The sequence below is a fragment of the Cygnus atratus genome, chromosome 3 (genome assembly GCF_013377495.2).
Source record: "Cygnus atratus isolate AKBS03 ecotype Queensland, Australia chromosome 3, CAtr_DNAZoo_HiC_assembly, whole genome shotgun sequence".
Lineage (NCBI taxonomy): Eukaryota > Metazoa > Chordata > Aves > Anseriformes > Anatidae > Cygnus > Cygnus atratus.
The window spans coordinates 60,061,894-60,087,084 of NC_066364.1; the positions used below are offsets into that span (position 1 = coordinate 60,061,894).

The 25,191-nt window shown below is 36.8% G+C and overlaps 1 protein-coding gene across 17 annotated transcripts in view; it reads left to right on the forward strand.

Annotated features, from left to right (window-relative positions):
* Positions 1-25,191, forward strand: part of EYA4 (EYA transcriptional coactivator and phosphatase 4) — a 158,749-nt gene that overhangs the window by 116,152 nt on the left and 17,406 nt on the right. For 8 of the 17 annotated variants that reach the window (XM_050709633.1, XM_050709631.1, XM_035538364.2 and 5 more), the window contains 8 exons: positions 126-192; positions 2,172-2,314; positions 2,469-2,612; positions 3,588-3,667; positions 4,012-4,195; positions 11,566-11,702; positions 13,155-13,238; positions 21,665-21,754. In XM_050709633.1, coding sequence (XP_050565590.1) covers positions 126-192; positions 2,172-2,314; positions 2,469-2,612; positions 3,588-3,667; positions 4,012-4,195; positions 11,566-11,702; positions 13,155-13,238; positions 21,665-21,754 — 929 coding nt within the window. The remainder of the gene's footprint in view (positions 1-125; positions 193-2,171; positions 2,315-2,468; positions 2,613-3,587; positions 3,668-4,011; positions 4,196-11,565; positions 11,703-13,154; positions 13,239-21,664; positions 21,755-25,191) is intronic. The other 9 variants (XM_035538367.2, XM_035538366.2, XM_035538373.2 and 6 more) reach the window with 3 other exon arrangements.

The window sequence follows — 25,191 nt, forward strand, 5'->3', positions numbered from 1 at the left end:
TGTTGAAAAGCTGTTCATTTCAATGACATTTTCTGCTAATGTGACTGTATTCGTATTTAGACTGTTTGGCTGTATTGGTCTCATGATGTTTTTAACTGTCAAACTCTTTGTTTTCTGTTTTGCAGTAATAACAAGTAGCGGTTACAGCCCAAGATCAGCTCATCAGTACTCACCACAGATATATCCTTCCAAGTTAGTGTCTGTACCTCTTCTTGTCTTGTATATGGAATTGACCTTGGTTGTAGGCAGATCTGTGGTTTGCTGCAAACAAATATTCATCACCAGAAGAAAGAAAGTAAAATACTTAAGCCTCAGTATGGAATCTATTACAGTTCTATGTCCAATTTTTTTTTTTCTCACATGGCTGCAGAGTAAGATCTTACTCTGTGCAATACTGTACGGCTGCACAAGAGATATCCTTGAATTTCTGCACAAAACAGAAGGAAAAAATTGGAGTGTTACTTTCTTACACATCAGCGTCTTAATAGTGCTGGCATTAAATACAGACACATTTTGAAGACAGTTTATATTTAGAAATTACAATTGCATGTGCAAGATGCGTACTTAAGGGTAACCCTCCCAGTACTGCCAAATTGCTCCAAACATTCCAGAGTTATGAACCATCCTTTCCTACTCTTTCTCCAAGACCATAAGATCTAAAAATCAAATAAATTATATCAGATTAACTTTAATCTCTCTCTCTCTTTTTAAAATTATTTTGAAGCCAGTGGAGGTTATTAAAACTAGAACCTTACTTCCAATTTATTTTTATTTTTATTTTTATTTTTATTTTATTTTTATTTTTATTTATTTTTTGAGGAAAATTAACTCTCAATCATATAAATTGAGGAGTGGGAACTTTATGGAAAGCACTGAGGATGTTTTATGAAACTGATGAAATTGACAACCTATAAAATTGCATGTCCTGTGATAAGTGCTTTGCAAAAGGGTGCTGGATTTCAGTATGCCATATATTTTTTTCAGTGTATTCAATGCATCTACCTATGCAACTTTGATATTTGATACAGAGAAAACATTGAAACTATAGCTGATGAAGCTTTTTCAAATTTCTTTAACAAATTTGCATTCATTTCATGTTAACCAGTATTTACTGATAGAGAAAGTAGATGCCTAAACTAAAAACATTCCTCCTTATTCCACTTAAAACAAGTTTTGGCAGAGTATATCAGATACCTTTGCCCAAATCCATTACAAGATTTAATAGATTTTTTTAATCTACTGTAATAATTTGCTATCATCTAAATTAATGAGTAATCCTTTTCTGATAGCAATGGCTGCCAACTGTACTGAAATAATTAGAAAGAAAAAAAAAAGGAATAAAGAAAAATAAATTAGAATCTGAAATTTAGTCATGGCTTTAATGGCCAGGTTTCAGTTAGCTTAATTCTGCAGAGTATGTTTATTCAACTCTTACTCCATAAAATCTTATTTGACTTACAAAACAATCCAAGACAAATGTTTCTCTGTATGTTTTTGCAACTCTGGAGGGCAAAAATTTTAAACTTGATTTTATTCAATCTCTCAGTAAAACCCCAGTATTTATAAATTAAAGCTATTTTTATTTTCATTCTGCTTCCCTAGCCTGTATTTTCCAACTGTTTAAAGGCTATCTGGTTACCAAAGTATTGCTGTCAATAGTTTTCATGCTTTTCTCTGTGGGCATGATCCACCTCCCATTGAAGCCAGAGATGTCTGCTAGGTGTCTGCTGAAGCAGAACCACACATAGAAAACACAATGTAGTAGCTTTAATGTACTCCTCTGTATTTCCTTTATTCTTCCAGTCCAACTGTCCCTCCACTGGATTAAAAAAATTGAGGGACTTTCTCATTTGAGCATGCCTATCTTGGCTCAAAAGGGTCAAATCCATACAAAACTGTTGCAGCAGTGGTACAGTGCGCCTAGAGCTGGACACAGGAGCTTAAGAATTAAATTGTAGTGATGGGACAGCACAAAATACTCATGGTGCCCTGGAGAATAAGCCAGAGTGTTTTTCAGTTTATTTCAGTGGGGGATGGAATAACTCCCGTAAGAGGAAGGGTTGGCAGAATAATGAACTGCCTTTGGACATCTTTAAACCTTTTTCTTTATTGCTTGAATAAACATACAAAGTATTTGTTGCCACAGTAATGCTATTTTTCCTGATATTTAGGCCCTATCCACACATTCTTTCTACACCAGCAGCTCAAACAATGTCTGCCTATGCCGGACAAACCCAGTATTCAGGAATGCAGCAACCAGCGGTCTATACAGCCTACTCACAGACAGGACAGCCATACAGCCTACCTACTTACGGTATTTGACCTCTTATTACTTCTCCTTACCTAGAAGTAAGAGCAATGCTGATGTGAACATTTTTGCCTTTTTATTATTATTATTATTATTACTATTTTTCCCCACTGTAAGAAAATATTTTAAAGAATCAGTTGAAAATTAATTTCTTATACAGATTTGGGTGTAATGTTGCCAGGCATCAAGACAGAAAGTGGGCTCTCGCAGACACAGTCACCACTGCAGAGTGGGTGCCTCAGTTACAGTCCAGGTTTTTCCACCCCACAGCCAGGCCAAACACCATATTCATATCAGATGCCAGGTGAGTAGCACTTGCTGTCATGCATCATCCTGCCCTGCTGCTGTCGATGGTCTGCTATTCCCTCATTTTTATATTTTCAGTTCATTTTTGTGAACTCTAGCAAATATGTGTGTCATTGGCAGCTACTTTTACCTCTACAATATAAAGCCAGATTTTATTTTATTTTTTCCAGTATTAACATGCATACATATATTCATTTTGGTCATTTTCTAATCTAAGTCATGACATGCAATGCAGTCCTCATTTGCAACTTAAGTTTTTTATGGGGTAAAATCACATGGCAAAACTGGAAGCATTAGTTGTATGTATCGGAGAACACAAGTCACTTTCCCTTGTTTTCCATGTTTCTGAGTATGACATCATTAGATGCTTGTTTTAGAATTTCTCCTTAATTCATATCTATTCTTTCATTTATTATTCAATTTATAATTCATTTATTGCCCTTTGATCATTGATACTTTGTTTTATCTGAATACATTTTTAGTTTCTAATGCAATGGCAAATTTTTTAAATATTGCAAGTACTATATTAATCATCTGAAATATCTTGAAAACATGGAAATGCCTCATTACAGGTTGATTAAAAACAACCAGATCATTAAAATATTCTTTTTTTAAAAAAAAATATTTTTGTTTCATAAGTGAACATACACATAAGCATTACAACTTACAAGGAAATAAAGGAAAAAGAGAATAACAATATCTGAACAGAGGTGAGACACTGTAATACACTGACAAATGCTTTTGAGATTACTGTAATGACTTATTGTCAATACCTTCCTTCAATTGTGAGAAAAAGACTGTATGCCTTTATGCATGGAAGTAGCATTTCATATCTTTAAAAGTCTCATTATAATGTTTTATTATTTAAATGAAAAATAAAAATTGATTTGTCTATGTCTTAACATGAAATTCTGTATTTAGAATTGTATTTTGATTCACAAGTTATTGCAACTAATCATAGTTTTAATTTTAGGTTCTAGTTTTACACCATCATCCACTATTTATGCAAACAATTCTGTTTCAAATTCTACAAACTTCAGTAGTTCACAACAGGTATGAATATCAACATTTTTCCTTGTGCATTATAAAAGTATTTCTGTAGCTCTAATGATGGAGTGTTATTTAAGTTTAGATTTTTTATGCTCAATGAGACTTACTGTGGTTCAGTGCTATTTTCCGTGGAAAACAATGAAAGTCCCAGTGGATGCCTAGTTTCATCTTTTGGCACCTAAATACTTCATCAATCTTCCCATAGTCTTCTAATAAATATTCTTAAACTAGAAAATGTAAAATAAAATCCGGCAACTCCTTGCATAAGTCATTTGATTGCATACAGAAATACTTTATGGAAAAATTTGCTTGTTACTCTACTCAGGTAACTGCATTTGTTGTTTTAGGATTATCCATCATACACAGCTTTTGGCCAAAACCAGTATGCACAGTATTACTCAGCATCAACATATGGTGCATATATGACCTCAAACAACACGGCCGATGTCACTTCTTCATCATCATCAACCTACCAGTTACAGGAATCTCTCCCTGGCCTGACTAGTCAACCAGGTACAGATCTACATTCAGGTGAAAAGAAAATTTTAATCTTATCCTGTATTTGTATAAAGCCAAGATTTCCATGTCTACCCTGGTGATTTTGTACTGTTTGACATTTTAAGCTCATGCCTTTCAGGAAACTTTATTTATCATACAAACCAACCAAAATAAGCTTTCTGTTTGTTTTTGTTTGTTTGTTTGTTTGTTTAAGAAATCTGTGTAACTTGTTTGTAAGTTAAAAACAAACAAACAAACAAAACCACTTCTTTGCAGTTTGAGATTGTTATCTGTGGAAGGAGTAGACTGAAATTGTTGCGATGGTCTGTTAGGGATCTGTTAGTACCAAAAACAAATGTACAGTAATAAACCTTAAATAAAAATTCAGTCAGATCCCCAGTTACTGGCAGTGTAACATTCTGGTATCTACTTACATATTCTGAAGTGTTACTGCAAATGATTTAAAACACAATGTTTTTCTTCATTTAATTATGCCCCAATCATCCCAGCAAGTGTACATGCATTTTATTCAAAATGTATAGAAGCCAGACTTGCTAATTCACAAATTTAGGTGACTAAGAATAGAGTGATCAGTTATTAACACAATTCTTTAAAACAAACAAACAAACAAAAAATTGAAGTAATTGAAACTGTGACAAAGATAGCTCCAAAGAGAAATCAGGAGACTAATTTTGCCTGCCCAACTCTGCCCCCTTGTGCATATGCATTACAACACAGTATTTACTTACACATCTGTGTTTTTAGGGCATCACTGTTGGATAATGACAGCTCCTCATTTTTTCTCATTATCATTATAACCCAGTTCATAGTCATTTATTTTCTCTGTTCTACATGTCATGAAAATGCAGATGTTAACCAAGGATTTTTTTTCCACACTAGAGTTCCTGAACATCTCACCAATGTATTTCCCCACATTTAATCTACATGGGACTAAAGTACATCAAGATAAAATTATGCCTTTGAAATGATGCATAGTACAGTTCAGAGTCTCAGACTTCTCTGTGGGCTGGCTTAGGAACTTACAGCCACAGTCAGATGTGTGGTAACCTTACTGGGTGAATAGAGCCTGTTTTTTCATCCTTACTTTCCTATATTGTTTCTATTATTTCAGGAATTCCTTAAAAATCTATCTCAGTTTTATTTCATATTTATATCCTAAACAGCCTACTTAGAGCTGCATGTAGCATCTGTGAGAAAGGACACAATTGCCAGCTGCCTGGCCCAGTGCAGTTAGAGCAATCTTGTAGAGACAGTGGCTTCACATATACAGCATGGTTAAAGTCTACCTTGCCCACAGGCTGTGACCATTTATGAATACACTAACAAACTGGTTTTGGATTAGGGTCTGAAAAGGGAAAATGTGCTTTGCTCACAAAGTCAACTCATTCTGTAAGTTTTCCTAATTCTCTTCCTAACAACTGAACACTGATAAACATCATGGGAAAACTGTTATGTGATAATAGTGTGTAGAAAGGAAGGGTAATACTGTGTAGAAGAGTATAGGCAAGGCCTCATACTTCATGTAAGCTGCTTAAATTTACTGAAAACTTTGGAATGTTTAATTGCATGAGTTGATTTTTTTTCCTGCTAGCTTTTTTCCTCAGACTGATCTTTAAATTGTGTATATATGTGCATGCATGTGCATATTTGTGGTATGGCATGGCATGCATATGGGGAGATCATAGAATCACAGAATGGTTTGAGTTGGAAGGGACCTTAAAGACCACCTAGTTCCAACCCCCCTGCCATGGGCAGGGACACCTTCCAAGAGATCAGGTTGCCCAAAGTCCCATCCCACTTGGTTTTAAACATTTCCAAGGATAGCGCATCCACAACTTCTCTGGGCAATGCATGTTCTCTTGGTTTTTGATGAAAACATAAAATGCCTCAAAGAGCAATTTTAGGAAGAAAAGTAAAGATACAACTTAAAATCAATTGAAATTCCAGCAGTTGCAGAACATTCATGATAGAGCAAGATCATATGTAATGTATTTTCAAAAGAGTGGAAAGAGTATTCACAATTGATTTTTTGATAATTGTGCATGTCTGGTGCACTTTTCCTTGTTCCTTTGTTATTCTATATTTTTATTTGAGAAAACCAGACAGCATTTTCCCTTTGTCTCTACCTTGTGTATCAGTTTCCTAGAAATGCTGTGTAGATATCTTATGTCTTAAAACTACCTTAGTATTGAATAGCAAAATTGACAAAATAGGAATTGACAAAAGAAAAGAATTTTACATAGCTTAAACAGATAGAAAAAAATATTGAAGGCTGCACATCTATGAAACAATAAGGACTTTTCTTATTTGTGGATTGTTTAAGCGTATGAACTTCTTTTCCTTTTAAGTAGGTTGTGCATCTGAACTTACAAATCTGCCCACTCACTCCTTATTTCTGTGAAGTGCTGAACTGGTCATGAGACCCTCTATTGAGAGTGCAACACCCACTTTGAGAATACATGACATGCCTGTGCCCTTGTGTGTCACTGTAAAAATAAATTTGTATGCGTGAGATTCAGTGTCTTGGATATAGAAATCACTTCAGATAGATCATACTGCAGAGGTTCAGTACTCAACATGTTTGCTTGCTGCCTAACAGACCTTCATTGCTTGGTCCTAAGAGTTACTCCAATTAAAACATAAGATTAAACACAGTAAGGCACTTCATTCTTCTGCCATCTCTGCTAGCTGCTAATTCAAATTAGACTCTAGTACTCTCCATACACACAGGACTTCTTGTGATAAAAAGCCCCATCAGATCAAGATTTAAATATCTGTTATAATTTTATTTGTTGACCAAGTAAAGAAAATGAGATGAAAATAGAAATAGGCATTACTCTCTCTACTACTCATAACAACTGATAGCACATTATGGGTCAGGTCTTTGCTTCTACTAAAGAAAGGGATTCTTGGCAAAAGTCCTGTTTTTTTTGAGGAGCTTGTGGACTGTCAATAGGCTGCTGGGATCCAGAGACAGCCACTTCCACAGAAGTCTCACTGGAAGACAGGGAGAAGATTCAGTGCCCCCTGCTCCTGACAGTATTTGGTGAGAGGCTGTGACATGCTCGTCTGGAACAGGATACAAACACACACAAGACAGTCAGTGGTAGCTTTCCACCATTACACATGTCAGAAGTTGTCTCATTGAGAACTTGTTCTGGCCTGTGCCCACACTTTTCTCCAGCTTAAGTGGCACAACTGTGTTTTAACAGGGAGGAGGGGATGCTTGCATCAAAATACAGGTGAGAAAGAAATGTTCTGAATATGAACTACCTCTGTTTTTACCAGTTTTGGTGTAACTCCCTAACCTCTGGTTGGAGCTGCTGCAAGGTCTGTGTGGCATGGAGAGCTTCATGTTGGACATGAACTAGTGTATGAATATGTGCATGAACATCTGTGATGAAGTGGTCATTCTACGTTCCAGTTTTAACATTTTCCTCTTGTTTTATTGGATCTTTGATGCTGCTCATAGTTCCAGTGAGAGAAGGCTATGACGTGTACTTATTAGGCATGTGCTAAATATTGGAAAAGCTAAAAAAATTCAAATATTACAATAAAAATTTCTGTCTAATGTTAGCTGCAGTAGAAAATCTTTATAAGGGTAAGGTTTTCAGTACTCTTTGGTACTATAATTTCTCAGATTCTTTTACAGAACTGAATTTTTAATAAGTTTTCCTTTTATCAGTATTGACCTCATTTCTAAAGCAAATTAAAGTTAAGAAAATGCAGTTGCTCATTTAGCCTGCTGTCGGTAAAAAGCAAATCAAACAATTAAGCCTACAGTTGTTCAAAAAAATAAAAATAAAAATCACTACAGACTTATGCAGTTCTAAAATAGATGCATACCTTGCATTCAAGTAAGAGACAGCTGCTCATTCTGATTTAGAGATTAGTGTAATGAAATAAAGTTGGCTCTAAATATATAGGACTTACAACGTACAGTGATTAGTTACAGTACTGATTAATGGATAATTATGCAATCACATACAGTGTTGGCCCAAGCAGAGGCCTGGGGCAACTGGTAATGGCTAATGCTAAATGAAACTTGAAGTTGTTTACTTCAGTTGTTAGATAGTTTCAGAGAAGATTTAGAAAATAGGGTGTTGTTTTTTTATATATATTTTATTTTTGGTAGATTGGAGTAAGCACGCTCATTGAAAACAGATGTTTTAATATATTACTGTAGATTACTGTAGAAGTGAGCCTTGATTTTGTTGTAAAATGTTGGCATGTTATAAATATGAAAATTTTTGTGATAAGAATGTAAACATTCATATTCAGTTATTTAGTTTTTGACTCTTTTGCTGAGTTTTGTTTTTGGATTCTTTTTCCATTCTGTCAGAGTAGCTGGGAAATTATAGTTTTGTACATAACACTTGTATATTCAAAACTTCTTTTGAAGTCAGTATCAGTTTTTGCTGTGCAAGGAATGTGATTCTGAAACATCTTTTTGTACATTCTTATATTTAGAAAAGTATATTTTGCTGTTGTACTTACAGAGAAAGAACGAAGGTAATGTGACCTTATTGATTGCTCCACGACCTGCAGTGTCCTTATTGACATCAACACCATTCTGGGAATAGAAATAATTAGTCAATAAGAACTCTCTCCCCATTGTGTAGGGACAAAGTAAAAACACCATGGGAACATTATTCATTAGATATTATTATTGCTGCCTAATTTCCCCATCATTTCTTTTCTGATAAGAGTTTCAGCTGAAAGACAAGAGAAAATACCACAGAATGTATATGATCAGGACTGACCTATCTAAAATGGCACCTGGAATAAATTCTCAAATTACAGTTATGAATATCTCTTCTTAGCAGCTGCCTGAAAGTTTGGCTATATTCTGCACAGCCAGAGACACACATTGGTTTTGCAACATTGAACTAGTCATCATCTATTTTGAGAAGAAAATAGTAGTATACTCTTCCAGGTGATGGTTGAATAATTAGAGTACTTTGTCAGGAAGTGAGACAGACAGATTTGATTTCCTCCTGTTCCATGGAGGATTCATCATCTTCCACTTGGATGTGCAGGTATATGGATTCTGAGTCATGAAAGCATCTCTGTATTTATACTTATATATGTATACACATATATATCAGTCATTCAGTCAAATAAACAAATGTGCCTCAGAGAGGTCAACAGAACCTAGATATGTCCTTCTTCCAGGTAAATATCCTAACCAATATGCTCAGGATCTAACTTTCTTCATGTTCTGCCCTGTCCTTAAATCTTGAATTCTTTCCCGATATGTCTAGAGCTCCCATTCAGGAATGCAACATTATGGGCTTAAATCTTATTCTTCCAAGAAATACAACAGTATTTTCTTTCCATACAAGATATATAAGTATATCTTCCTAGTATATTTATTTTAATAATATTTTGTACGTGGTTCACTGTAAGGTATAAATAAATGATGGAAGAGATGAAGAATTTAACTATGGTGTTACGTTACGCTCAGACTCTCACTTAAGATTGTGTTCTATTTTTTTCTTCTTAGACTAGAATTGTTTTCTTTGTTGTGGAGAGAGAAAGAGGTGAATGACTCAGGGAAGATCATAGAAACTTTCAATCATTCAAGTTGGAAGGGACTTCTACTGGTCTTTTGGTCCAAACTGCTCATGGACGAGACAACTTATATCATATTGCTCAGGGTTCTCTCCAGTCGAGTTTTGAGCATCTGCAAGGATGGAGAACTCACAGGCTCTCTAGGCATCTGTCCCAGGGCCTGACCACTCTCACAGTGAAGAACTTTTTCTTGTTCTAACCAACAGGAATATCCTCTGCTGTGATTTCTATCTGTTGTTTCTTGTCATTTCTCTCTACAGCTCCATGGAAATTCCCTCAGCCTTTCCTCCTATGTGCTCCAGCCCTTTAACTGTCGTGGTTGCTCTCACTTGGACTAACTCCAGCTTGTCAATCTCTCTCTGGTACCTGGGGACCCAGAACAAGGCATTTTTTCAGACATTGTCTTGCAAGATCTGAACAGAGCAGAAAATCGCTCTTCTTGATCTGCTGGCCACTTTCTCTGTTGCCTGGTGGAGTTTGGCAGTCTTAGCAATCCTCTTTACTAAAAATGTATGGTGTTCAGATTCCAGTTCAAAATCAGATTCATCATAGATAATTCTTTTGAAACATTTGTACCAGTTTTTTTGTTGTTGTTGTTTTGTTTTTTTCAGAAGTGGCATCATGAGCACTTCTAACAAATATTGCCAAACAAACAAACAACAAAAAAGCCCAGAAAATCACAATTACATGCAGCACGAGGAATCCCTTGAATCAAACTCTACAGTAGATGTCAGATCTAAGCTGTACCCATTTCTTCACTGGTAGAGAAAAAAACAAATCTTTAATAGTCTAGATAATGAAAGAGTATTTATGCAATTTAGCAGTCATGAACTTCACCAAACTATTTATTGCTAGCAGTTTTAAAGGGGCACTGAAAATACTGTATTATGAAGAAAAGGATAATTTCCAGTTACTGAGCTGCGGTGTAAAAATGCTTTAGAAGGCCAAGTTACACACCATCCTTCCTGGAGGTACCTTCTTCGGTCTGTCTTACATAGCTGCTGTTGTGTGTGATCACCTCCAAAGCCATTTGTTACCAACAGAGGCAAAGCAGATTACATTTAAAAAGTCAGGGGTATAAGCCTGAGCATTAAGAGCAACTATGCCATACTAGATCAAAGGTCCTTCTAGCTCAATGTCTTTTCTCTGGCAGCAGACAGTGGCCAATACTTAGAGAAGGAGGATCAAATACGGCTTTCCACTTTTTCTGGTAGTAAGTGGAATATTACATTTAAAATTGTGACTTTCCTCTGCCAATTCATGGGCAGAGTTAAAGTGGAAAGAAAAAAAAAAAAAAAAACTCTACTAGAGGAGGAGATGGAGGAGGAGATGAAGCACTCTTGGTATTCTGGTGTGTGTGGATGAGTACCAAAGGGTGTTCTGGTAAAATACAGGACTTGGAAATAAGTCCAAGTGAACTCCAAAAATGGGAAATAAACTTTTTTAACTAAAACACACTTCATGTTTTGATAAGTCATTAGTATGACTTCTAAAATACATCTTCCTTGGATCTATCAATATTTTCCTTGTGCTCATGTATGTATGTGTAGGTCTGCACAAGCGTATGTGTTATTTTTATCTCTCTCTTATTCTACTAAGATTTATAACACTTCCTTTGTAAAGCCAAAAGTGTTTGTGGCATCTGCAGACTCCTTCTACACTGGACAAACTGCTTATCAGTCATTTTGTACAATTTATTTAGGCACATTTTGTGGTTGTGTTTGCATACAGGTCTGTCTAGCTGCGGAAAAAAAGTTTATTACTTAAAAATCCAGCACTAATTTTGCTATGAATGGTTGACTTTACAGGGGAGTTTGACACAGTACAGAGCCCCTCCACGCCAATCAAAGATCTTGATGAGAGAACATGTAGGAGTTCTGGGTCAAAGTCTCGGGGTAGAGGGCGGAAGAATAATCCATCACCCCCTCCGGACAGTGACTTGGAGGTATGCCTGCAGTAATTGATGAATGGTAATGTGGAAGTTTCTTCTGCTGAAAAGTAAATTCTGAAAAGTACAGCTGTGGAAATAGCTTAAGGCACTTTAGAAAACATCATGGACTTGGTGTCGCTAACTGAACATAACAGATATTAGCTGCTGTTTTAATATACGTGTACAATGAGACATTACAGTTCTGTACAACAAAGAAAAGTAAATGTGATTCAGCCTTCCACTTTTTAGCTCTGACTGTGGGTCCTTTAGTTCTTCATACAATAGAACCACAAAACTGTGAGACTTGTTTATTCAAAATAGTCAGAGTTTCTTTCAGCTTTTGGAATAGGAAATCTCAAATCTGTTTCTCAGCGTTACTACATTTATGCAGTGTAAATATGCAGGATCATCTGGCCATAGCCTTTCAAGTACTTATGAACAGACCTGTCTTTATGTTTTAACTAATGTCAGTGGATTTCAGTGATGCAGCTGACATGAGTAAAGTTATGACAGTACTTAAGTAAGTGCAATATTGATGCCTTAGTGAAGAAATATATCTACCTAATATATGCAGGGATGATTTAAAACACAGATGACCTCTTAGCAAGGGGGTAATTATAGTCTTAGTACTCCTGCATTAGCAGCGTGCTACCTTAATGCAACAGGAGAAGGAAGCTCAGTGCCTTCATGTATGAAACACTGGCATTGGAAGAATGTGCTGCCCGCCTGTGTGCTGTGCCTCCTACTGCCATGAGACTGGTTTTCGGAGTGGGTAGCCCCAGACAGCCACGCTGCCTGTGCCTTCACTGAACACCTTTGGGTACAGCAGAAAACAGACTTGGCTAGGACTTGGCTGATGACACAGTCACTGTTGGGGTGACAGGATAGGCTGCAGTGCAAAGCACTGAATGCACATGCCATGTACATTGCTTTTATACAGAAACTGTTATTAACATATATTTTTTTAATCCTAAAATAAGATTTAAATCCTGTATGACATTCTATGTGGCAGGTAGTACTTTTACCCAAGACTTGATTCTCGCTATGCAGGAGAAAAGAATCTTGAATCACAGACTTGTTAAGTTACTAAGAGGAGTATCTGAGTTTATCATTAAGATAACACTTGCATTTGACCCCTATCATGTTTCTGAAATCTGTTATGCAACTTTTTTGAAAAGCTTTTTAAGGGAAGAATAAGAAATGGTTGAACAGTTGAAATCATAGAATCATTCAGGTTGGAAAAAGACCTCTAAGATCACCTAGTCCAACCTTTAAGTGTTACTGTCCATCTGACTTTTTACCAATAGATGCATGACATACTATTCTTGCTGATTTTCAGAGAAAACCTGCTTAGTTAAGTTACAGTTAAAGTTTAGGACTAAGCTGAATTTTAGCCACCATGGGTGGGGTGGCTGTGGGACTCTGATGTTATTTATTTGTTAATACTGTCTCCACTTCTGTTTTCAGCGTGTATTTGTTTGGGATTTGGATGAAACAATCATAGTTTTTCATTCACTGCTTACAGGATCCTATGCACAAAAGTATGGCAAGGTATGTGATCCATGATTTCTGTGTTGATTCAGTGTATCATAGCTGTCTGGCCTGTACACCTATGTGTTCATAATGGCTTCAGGGAAGGTAGAGGGAAAGTGTGCAGTAAACCCCATTTTCAGAAGGTTAACATGAAAAAGTCAAGGAGAGAAATGAGATGGACTCTAAGCACAAAACATAAAGCAGGACTGAAGCAGATGTTACAAATGAGGGAAGAGTTTATAGAAGAACAAGGACAAGGTCCCTGAGGTACATTGGAACAGACATTCCAGGCAGACAATGGATTCAACGGGCAAATGGAAATAACTGACAGCATTTGGATGCATAGAGGAAGAAATAAGAAAACTGGAATGATGGGTTTACAGGGAAACTGATGAATCAGGATAAGTAAGACAGACCTGTTTAAGCGCCAGCTGCAGATGTTATTCTTTTACTCCCTAGCTTTTCCATTGCATCTTTGGTCCCACTGGCTGGCTCTAGTCTGAGTAATGCTAGGGAGTGAATCCCTCTCCCCACCAGACAGTTGCACTCATTCTCTTTCCTGCAAGGAGATCCAAAAGGCATTCAGGTCACAGAGCAGCAAGCAGGAAAGCAACAGGAAGAGGGAGGAAAACAGGGAGGGAGTGAAGGAGGGAGAGGAAAGGAGCCACAGTCCGCTGGATGATAAGGTGGAGTTGCCCTGATGAGTCAGCAGGGAGTCCTGCTGGTGGCAGGAGCAAGGGGGAGAAGGGGTTGGGGAAAAAAACAGCATGTAGCAGTGGGAGCGGGCTGCCAAGAAGGACAGAAGTTAATCAAACAAAACCATTAGGGCAAATGCATAGACGGGAGAAAAATGGACAGGGAGAATGTTGGTACACATGCAAAAGGTTTACTAGGTGTTTTGCCATTCAAGAGTAATAAATGCAAACCTATTTTTTCTTAAGAAAAACTTAAAACTTAAACAAGCAGAAGAACTGCTTGTTTGTCGTAAGTTTCCTGCCTCTTTATCTCAGCCAGAATCAGATGCTTAGGAGAAGCCTGTGAGAAAGCGTACATCAGAGAAATGCTTTCCACACCCAAACTCCCCAGCCAATGGGCCAGAAATTTCCAAAGCCAGAACCTGCAGATTATAACTGCTGATGGGCCAGTCCTCTGTGTTTCAAGGCAGATGTTTGTGGTTATAAAAAGAGAAAGCTAATAAGAAAACTCACGGGCCCAGACAAAAATCTGATTTTCTGGAATGCTAAGATAAGAGTAGTTATTCATGTCTTGTACAAAATAGGCTTGTTTATGTTGCAGCTTACCAGTGCCATATCAGTATGCATTTCAATACCCTGTCAAAAACTTCTCTTCTACTGTTTTTCAAACACTGTAACAACAGCTACTTTGTAAGAAACATTTCTAATTAGCAAATCAAGAGAGAAACCTAGCTGAACATGAATATTTGTATTACTTTTGTGTGTAGCCCACAGACTACCACAGAGCTTGCAGAATTGCCACAGTGATGTTGTCGTTTCTTTCATCCCTGTTTGATTGTGCCCATAGGATGTTTCCATCTCATGCACATCACATACTCTATAAGCAAAGTCTGAATCAACTATTACAAGTTTTAAAAATCAGAGCAGATTTTTCTAATTCTCAAACATTTATGGATAACTATAAACTGTCTTAAAGACAGCTACAGAAAAGTAATTCCTCTTGGATTCTTGCTTTTGTTATGAGTTTGAATATTTGAGAAAGACCAGTGCCACTGGTCTTTAAGAACTCAACTGTTGCTATAATTGATTCTCCATACAGAGATGTTAGAAACAGTAAAGGCATATTAACAGCCAGTAGTATTGCCAGCAGATAAAGTTGACTTGTATAAACCAAAAATATCCCAAGGGCAAGTGAAATTAATGTATTTATACTGCTGACATTAGCATCAGTAAACAAATGTCATGGACAACCATGAAGTAAAAGGAGTGGAATTCTTAAGTAACTTTTTTTTTTTTAAAATACATATATACTGATAAGCAACATCCATATAAATAGAGAAATGTGTTCATTTCCAGGGACTGTAATAGAAAATTAGTAGACTTTTTCCTTTTTTTTTTTTTTTTTTCCCTACAGTAACTACCTTTAACATATTTATAGAGAACTTAATGAGAAAGTACCAATTAAGCTAGAATATGTGTCATGCTGACTGCAACAGTAGACTGGGGCAGTGCAAAAGGGAATACAGGGAGACCTTATTAGGTCTCCTTATTAGTAGGCTTTAACTTTTGCATGTCATTGAAGTGTTGTCTAAACTTAAGATGGGATCTGTCTGAGCCTAAGTGCCTAAGAGGTTAGACATAAGAGAAGGGAAAGATAGCACAGCTGCACCTCAGTAAGCTTCTGGTGCATGACCTCTCTAGCAGATGTAGCCCTTATCATTCCTGCATATGATCTCTATCTATAAACAAGGTCTTAATTCAAACCAAGGTTATGAGAATTGGATCACTATGAGGATAAATAGCCCATGAATAGTGAAGTTCGCAGTGAGCAAAGTAGTCTTTCAAAAGTGTTGCAGGTGCGACTTTTTCCTAGAAAGCCTGTACAATGAAAAATTCTCAGGGTACTACAAAATAATAATGATACTAAATTATTTTTTTGCGATGATTTGTTCTCTGATTAAAAAAATAAAAATAAAATTAAAGGTGTGTAATGTTACATAAATGCTCAGTTGCACATGTGTATTTTTTCCATATGTATTTTGTATAACAATTGGGTTTAAATATTCTATATTTTAATACTCTAAATGAGATTAGAGAGTCTTTAATGTGAACTCTGGGGAAGGGAAGGAATCTTTTTATACCAAGTGTGCTCACTTTGTACTTTCAAAGGGTAAAATGCTGTGTTTAGGACCAGTGCAAATACACAAACAAGCAAGGATATTTACCCTCAGTTCTCTTACATCTATTTCTTGGTGTGTGAACTTTCATTCTCCTTTTTGATTATGTCTTTACCTAATTTCTGCCAGTGAGCAGGTAAAAACAAAATATTAATAATAATAATAATAATAATAATAATAATAATAATAATAATATCTCTCTTTTCTGTGCATTATAGACTGCATGGAGTGCAGTATGTGGGGTTGGCTGTCATGCTGTTATAGCTAGGGGGAGAGACCAGCAAATTGCTGCCTCTTATCTCAGCACTGGTAGAGTATAGCTTTGAACTCCACTGAAGTGGGAGAGATTTGGCCAGAGGCGGATCAATGTATCACTTTAAAATATCAAGATATAAAGCATATCCAGAGAACGATTCTGTGTCTTGCTGTTTTCTACCTGTTGGTGCTTCTGTCTGACTTTTGGTGTAGTGGTTATTTGATCACATTGGTCAGAATTAACATAAGGAGAGAATAAAAACTACCCTATACCTCTGTTAGGTTTCAGGGTAACTGTGCTGCTTCCCAGCATTGAAAGTACCTCTCATTGTTCACCTCATTTGCTCATCTGCCTCGTACTTCATAAAATTAGTACATTTCTATTTTTAATTATTTACTACAGTAGTAAATCATGAACATCATCATTTGAGCTGTTATATTATGACTTGTGTGGCTGATGATGGTTTTTGCAGCTGAGCACCAGTTGGCAGATACACTTTTCTACAATGCTGAACTCTTAAGTAAGGATTTGTTGATGTGACAGGACATGTGTTATATTTCATCACCTGTTAAAGTTTATGAGGTACATTCTTATTCCCTGTGAGCAGCATATATTCTCTGTTCCGTTATATTCCAGTTATTCTCACTGATATAAGGCTGATTAACCTGCATTTTTTCTACCTCAGAGCATTTATATTTCACTCATTTCCCCCAGGTCAAACCAGAGGGCAAGGATGCACAGATAAATGCTGTGACTTACAGTGAAACTGGTTTTAAAAAAAAAAAAAAAAAAGTATGAAAGTCCCTCATACCCTTGGGAAGATGAGAATGTGATCTCCAAGTGCAAAACTCAAAACCAATCCACACTTCATGATCACATCTTGACATTTTTTATAGAATTCCTAATGCCAGGAAGTTGTCAGGGAGGCCATGTTAACCTTGTAGACTTCTCTGGAAGAGGCTCCGAAGGTTTTTATTGCTCACATGCCGCTTGTCTAGTCATTAAACAGAAAAACTTTGTCACTATTAGCACACGTTGACACTCTCAAATTCACTCATGAACATGCTTTAGTTTGTCTATATTAATCGTGTATCTCTCATAACTTCCAGTTGTGCTCTCCATTCACTCCCTCATTGTCTGAGACCTCTGAGTCCATTTTCCTACTGCCTTCTGGAGAGCACGGAACAGAAACTCCTTGTGGAGTACGTGAGTTGTCCTTCATCAGCCACCAGATATGGTTATTAAGAGATGTATTCTCTTCCTCCAGTACCACCTATGTGAAACTCTCCTGGGAACGAATGTCCCCTATGAGATTGTGAGAGCTAAACTTAAATCTGGGATTCCTATGTAATGTAGGGAAGTGTCTTTAAGCTAAAAAATATTAGTATATAACTGAAACATTTCCAATCTTTTTCCAGAGGTCAATGCTGTTGTAAGTCTGTTCAGGACAGCCATCCATTGAAAATCTGTTCTTATAACATTATTCATATATTTTGCTTGTTTGATTTCTTGCTTATGTTTAACACTTTGTGTATACAAATTCCTGTCAAAATGAATCTATCTGACTGCCTGTTTACCTGTTTGTTATGTGAGGCTTTGTATAAAATTGTTTGGTATGTTTGTATTTTATTTTTCCAAGAAATGAAATTATTTTTGAACATCTAGTGCTGAAAACTGACCTTCCAACATAATATTAAATAGTTTTCTTCCACTAATGACCACTGAGCTTTTGAGACTTTATTCAAGCCACTTTTCTCTTGGTCAAAACATATAAATATTGGTTGTCCCAGGATATTTTTACCTAGTCTCCCAGGAGGCATTCTAGTGGATGGACCAGTCTAGTAGAAAAGTCCATAGGCAGACAGTCTGGCTCCAGTTTAGTGCCTTCAAAATAATGTAACTAAAGTGGTATTTTGGTATACAGAAGTGCCATAGCTGGTCCTGTTTCCTTTGCATGCATCTGACTAAAATCATGCTTCTGAGGGCCAAAGAGTTATGCTTCTTTATTCTGCAAATTATCTGGGGAAAACTTCCAGATTAGTTTTGTTCTGTTTTGCTTAGTTTCTTAATTATTATTATTATTATTTCCTCTTTTGTATGTGCTTGTGCAGAGTAGCACAGAACAACAGTCTGCCTTTTATTTAATTTCTCAGTTTGCTGTGCTAAATCTATGTCAGCTGCACATTTCTCTCTTTTCAACTCAGTTCTTTGTGCCACTTGAGTCAGTCTGCAACTCCTGTTTTGAGTTGAAAGACAGTAAAATAAAGATTGGGATGTTCCTCCACATTCTGCAAACATTATAAAACCACAAGACACTGACAAATCTGCTTCCTCTGTTTATTTTTGTATGTGAAAGGATGGATTTACATGGCAAGAGCTGGAACTTGATGTCTAATTCTTGTTAAACAGTTGCAGTGCGTGTTTGTTCAAATTTATTAAAGGAGGAATTGTTCCTGTCTTGAGATTTCAATTCCAGTGACTCTTCTTAGTAGAAGTTGTTACAGGGAGATCCCAGACTGATTTCGTGCTAAACTGAAATGAAGTCTCTTTGTTTTATTTTATTTTATAGTACCTGGCAATATCCTACACATGCCTTTGTCAAAACAGGAATGTAAGAAATCTCATTTTAACAGTAATAAAGTCAGGCATAGTTGGTTACAAAAATGCTACTAATAAGAAAATCGTAAAAGCTATGTCATATTTATATCTTTCAAGAATACTAGGCAAGGCAGGAAATTGTGATACATATTTGGTAGTTTCTGTAAAAATAAATTGGATTATAATGGAATATGTTATAGCATATTTCCTCATTTCACTCCACTTCTACCCAGGAAGGGGAAAAAAGAGGCTGAGAATCAGAAGTTTAAGATTCCAGTCTTGGAAGTACTCCAGTGAATAACTTAACTCACATAAATAATAATGAGTTACCACCTGTGCATAAAGCTATGCACATACCTTAGTGTTCATAGGACTGAGGCAAAAAAACATATTGCAGAAACTCTTTATTATATTGTATCTAAGGAGAAAAAAAATCATAATTTACTGTGCACAGAAGAAACTGCAAGAGAAAGGAGAGAGGAACACGTGTATACATGATGACATTTTGATAAAAGCATTATGGATTGATGAGGAATCTCATGAGTCCAAAGTATTTTTATGATTTGTGTTCTAAGTATCTTACATGAGTTTTTTGCAAATCTGCTAACGTGCATTCCTTAAACATCCCCTTGGAAAACTGACCTTTATACTTGCTGCTGCCTTCACCCACATGGCTTTCAGATCCAGTGAACATGATTGCAGAAGACGTATGGGATGAAGTTACGTTACTAGGCACTGCCTTTGGTTTTTACTTCTGAAAGGTAGTCTAGACCAGTTCGAAGGTCAATATAGAAATATTTCCTTTCAGTGCCAGAGAATTGGATCTAACTTTGGATCATTACAATTTCTTACACACTATTCTTCTCTTCAAGTCTGACTTTTTCATGAGCAAGGGCCAAAATATGTCTATGTTTCAGATTTTACCATTAGTTTTTTAAGTGCTTCAGGGCAGAAGCCATCTTTTAATCTGTCTTTGTGAAGCCCTAGAGTAGCAGATGTATGATCCTGATTGGGAAGCCTTTGATCCTAATACTAATGAATGATCATTTGAGGTTTTGAATGGGGTGGTTTTTTTTTGTTGTTGTTCTTTTTTTTTTTTTTTTTTTTCCAGATGGGAACATACTGGTAAACTTTTACACTTGTAATCTCAAGGTATTTTTAAAAAAGATTTCTAAAAACTCACAAGTGTCAATCACTTTAAATTATGAAATTTAGATTTTTGTTCTTGTTTTAATGAGAAGAGTATCACATCCACTTTTGAAAAATATTGTAGTATCTCAAGTGTAAAATGTTAGCTGAACCTCACAAGCCCAGGCAGATGATTAAGGCAGTGGAATAACTAGTTACCAGCTATCAGGTAGACATCAGAAACTGTCCATGTGAGCTCTTATCCTTAAAGAAACATAAGATAATGTAATTTGCCTCAACCTCTTTCCTAGCAAGCCTAGCAAAATCAAGTTAATTGCCTCACATTTGCTGCACAATAAAGGCTCTTAGACAAACAGCTATTGCAGAACAGGAAATTTCTTGTATCTTGCTGAGGTAGCATGATTTGATAAAATGAAAGCTGACCTACAAGCAGATAGCAACATTTTGAATGAATCCCATCCAGGGACAGGAATCCTGTATTTCAAAATAAGTGAAGGGATTATCTGTAACAAAATCAAACTTGCATATGCTTTCACATTACTGTAGAGCACCTAAAGAATTGTGCCATAGATTGTAAACATGCTGAAGAATACTTAGAAGAATGCTTGCAGGCACTTTGCAGAATACCTGCAATAAAACCATACAGGATATCCTGGGAATTCTTCAGTGAGTGCCTGCACAGGAGAACAGTACATATTTAGACTTGAAAGGACAAAGCACAGTGAGGACGCATATTGGGGCAGCAGAGTTTAGGGAAGAACTGATATAGGCATAAACATAGGTAAGGCAGTGATGATTTATCTAAAGTGAAACTCAGTTTGGGGAAATGGACAAGGGTTCAGACTGCCTTTTATACTTTTCTAAAGCAGAAACAGTAGAAATTGAAAAGGCCTCATAAACCATACCTTCCTACCAAAGGGTAGGATAATCACTTACAAAGAAATCATTTGGTAGAGGTAAACTATCTTTCCTAGTCCTGTTTAGCACAGCCTTGTTAAGGACTTCTGTGCATCCAAAAATTGGGAAGACAAGCTAAGAGGCCAGAGGAATTGTGTGGTGGACTGGGTATCACATGGAATAATTTTGTTCCAGCCTCTGCCACTAACAGTACATGGGCTCAGAAAAATCAGTTACAGCTTCTTGACTCTTTCTCTTCTGCCCACAAATTGACAATCACGATACTTACATATTTTTATAAGACTCAGGGATGAAAAATGTAGTATATTTTTATTTTAATAATTTTTTTTCTTATATGTATATTTAGTAGAAAGTACCCTGCCTGTTTACAGCCTTATTTATGCAGGTTTACATAGGGCCACCAGCCTTCCCCCTTTGCCATAGTTTAACCATGTTACAAATGTCTCAGCTTTCAAAAAAACATACCCAGCTCTCCGAATGTTTTCACACAAGTTCAGCAAACTCTTCTTGTAGTGTTATACTAAAATAGCTTAATACTGAAAGGATTTTAGAGAAATTTGTTGCAGTGATAATTTTTCAAAATGCATTTTTTAAAGTCATGATGTAACTTAAAGGTATTCAAGTAGTTAACCTTGATTTCTGTTTTTTAAGGATCCACCAATGGCAGTGACTCTTGGACTACGAATGGAAGAAATGATTTTTAATCTTGCTGATACACACTTATTTTTTAATGATTTAGAGGTAAGAATCAAAGGAACATAAATGCTGTTATACCTGGGGTTTTGACACAGTGGTTTTGCTGTGCATTACTGTTTGTTATGTGTGATGCCATATGCCTTTCCAGACTTTGGATTTGTCATATACTAATCAGAGAGGTGTTAGCTAGGTGGCAGTGAGTTCCTGTGGCACCAGACTCCTTCCATGAAACTTAGTGAGATGTGTAATCTGCAAACTACACCTTCCTCTCCAAGACAGATCTTTCTCCTATGGCCATCTTTCAATGCCTATGGATTTAGAATTTTCTGCAGTGATTTCCAGGAGAGATGTAAGTGTCTCCCATTCTTTCTCTTGAAGTTCTCTACATTCGCTTTGAGGGGGTGGCATCATCTGACCTAAGAGACTGCACTATTCTCTTCACACTCCTGAGTAGCCTTTTGGCCACCCTTCTTGCTCAAAGATAGAATATTCTTCACTTACCTCAAAGACTGCAAGAATATTCTTCTCTTACCTCAAAGACTGCAGCATTAGTGAACTGTGACTGTGTCATCTCCAATGCTGTAGAAACTAAGGACACAATCTCAATTTTCTTCTGATATGTGTCAAAACCTTGCTATTAGAATATAGGAGTTTATGTGCAGGTCATCTTCTCCTCTTCTCTGCCCCGTGAAGAATACTGTGAGTTTCAAGTGGAAGATAACAGACAGGAATGGCTCATTCTGAAAAATGCCAAAGTGGTTTATGGAATAAAAATTAAAAACATTAAGAAAAAATTAAAAAAGTCTCCATTTCCATATAAACTAACAAACAGGCCTTTCTGAACTTAGTTAAGAAATTTCTGGATTTATTTAATTTTTTGTTAAAAAGACTGAAAAGTTCATCAAGAACTTGTAAGCATTGAAAAGAACACAGTTATTTCTAAATTTTGTGAGTCTAAAGGTTCAAAACACCGTTTATACATCTGATTCAATTCCATACTTTTTCGGTTACCTTCCCAGTAATTTAATTTATGACCCTGTATTCCTTTCAGAGACTTTGAATAAGCCATGATCAATAACACAACTACTCCTTTGTTTGGGTTCTTCACTGTCCCATGCACTTGGGAGACACTCACCACCAGGTTTCTGGAAGCATAGGAGTTTGGTCAATCCAGTTATGGCCTCTGCATATCAAAGCCTGTTGTGTATCAAATCCTGTACTGTCTAGCTTGTGGATTTTTTTTTTCAGCTTTTACATATTTATTTCCCTTCCAGATAAAAGGGGGGAATCTGGAGAGAAGTTCCCATCCAAAATTTTAGATCTGGCAGGCTTTCAAATATCCAGAATGTAGTGTGTCACATCCTGACAATGTGGAGCCTCCTGGTTGCCCACGTTTTCTTCCTGAGGTAACCAGGAGACCACACGTTTTGTCACAACATACCCAGGGTGTGCCACTTGGCATCTGGTCAGAAAAGGGAGAGGCCTGTTCTTGGGGAGCGACCACTCGGGATCACTTGCCTGTGGGAAGCATGCAGGTGGACCGCCAAAGGGACAACTGCCTGGGGAGTGGGCCCATCGGCAGTGCTCCACAGACAGTTCGTTTCCCTCCAGAAGTCTGTATCTGCTAACGTGGAATGTGGCAGTCTTACAGCTGTGTTTATTTATCTCTTTATTTATTTGGTGGAATAGACAGTGGGTGAAAAACAGCTCTCAGATTGAAGTGCAGGCTTATCAGACCTTCCCCTCACCTAAATCAGTGTTGTCTTAGAGTGGATCCCAGATTTCCCTCTGTGGACAGATATTTCTCCACTAACAGCAACTGGAAGACTTTGAGTTTTTGTGTAAAATGCTAGAGAAAGATCTTTGGTGAATGAATACAAAAAAAAAAATAGGATAAATGAGATTTTTCCATTCGCTGGGCTGTTGGTTTTTCTAGCATGCACTTCTTTTGTTCCTTTGTCAGCCGTGGGCAGTGGGAAAAGCAGAAGGCACCGGGCTGAAGTCCTTGTCATGCCCTGCAGACCTCACTTGTTCTCAGCTCTTTTCATGTCAAGAAACTAGGATCTACTTCACCCTATAACTGCATTGTACTTCCTCTTTCCAGCAGCAGAAACATAGGACAGTAAAACCCTGGATATGCCTTCACCAGTCGGTGTTTTATTGCAGTCTAAGTGAGTCATCACTTGACGATGCAAATGCATTCAGTGAATGTTCTCTTTCTAGTGCCCTGTACCAGGGATAGATTCCAAATCAATTTTTCAAAGCATTGCTTAAATTTCTTTTTAGCAGACCTTTGCCCCTGCATGTTCAGATTTCATGTGGCACCCAATGAACTTTAAGCCTTTCGGTAGCATGTGCCCCGATTTCTTCAAGCTAGTGCTGCGTTCAAGAGGAAGAGTTCATCAAAATGGAGCTTTGACCGCTTTATATACTTTATTCTTGCTTATGGCCATTGAAGCTTCATTCCATTCTTTATTTATGTTCTTTGTAGATCACAGTTTCAGCTGTCATAGTTGACTCTCAAATCTGAGTAATCATATTTTGTATATTCTTCATAGGGTGGTTTTAATATCTGGTGTAAAAATTCATACACCAGCTCATTCCAGAGCTTGGACATTACCCTGATAGTTTTCAGTTTTAGATAAATCAAAAAATTGTCCTTGGGGATGCTCTTTTAAAATCTCATAACTCAATCAATTTGATGTATTAGATTTGATTGCATTTCTATATGCAATTATGTCTTTTCTAGCTTGGAATTCAGCTTTGTTTCAAAACTAACTCTATTATAAGATTACCAAAATTCCAAGCTTTGTACTTTGAAGCATGGCATCTTGTGCCAAAGTACATAGATGCATCCTTTAATACGCAGATGATTAGATCTATCTGTTTAAATATGTTTGCAGAGCACATGGCCATTTCTAAGCACTAAATATTACAGTGTACCTACACGACGACCAAGTGACGAATCCTGAGAATTCCCCAGTTCCTCAGTTCTCTTTCTCTCTCTGCCTTCCTTCCTCCATCCTCCTGCAGGAGGAGGGAGGTAGGCTATGATCTTGGTGATGATCTGCTGATAGTCATGGTCATCAAGACATGAGACCTTCAGTTCTCACTGGAGATATGTTTTTCTTTTTTTCAGTAGACAGATTACTGAGATTACTTATACTTTCTTCATCTCTCTTTTCTAGTGCTGAGCCATCTGGTCTCATACCTTCTGCCTTGTTTTCATCTACATCCCACAATAAACCACACGTCTCTGGATATGGCAATTGTAATGTACTAGTGAATTTATATTCCTTTATATTTCAGTCACAGCATCCTCTAGGCTCCCCTTTTTTCTCTCTCTGCCTAGGTTACAAGCACTGCATACCAAGGTCTAGTAATAACAACCAAGTTATTGAAAATTATCACATACAAAAATAAAGTTTTCCTTCCTCTATGCAAATCTGTCTCACTACAATGACTGCTGATGCAGAAATTCC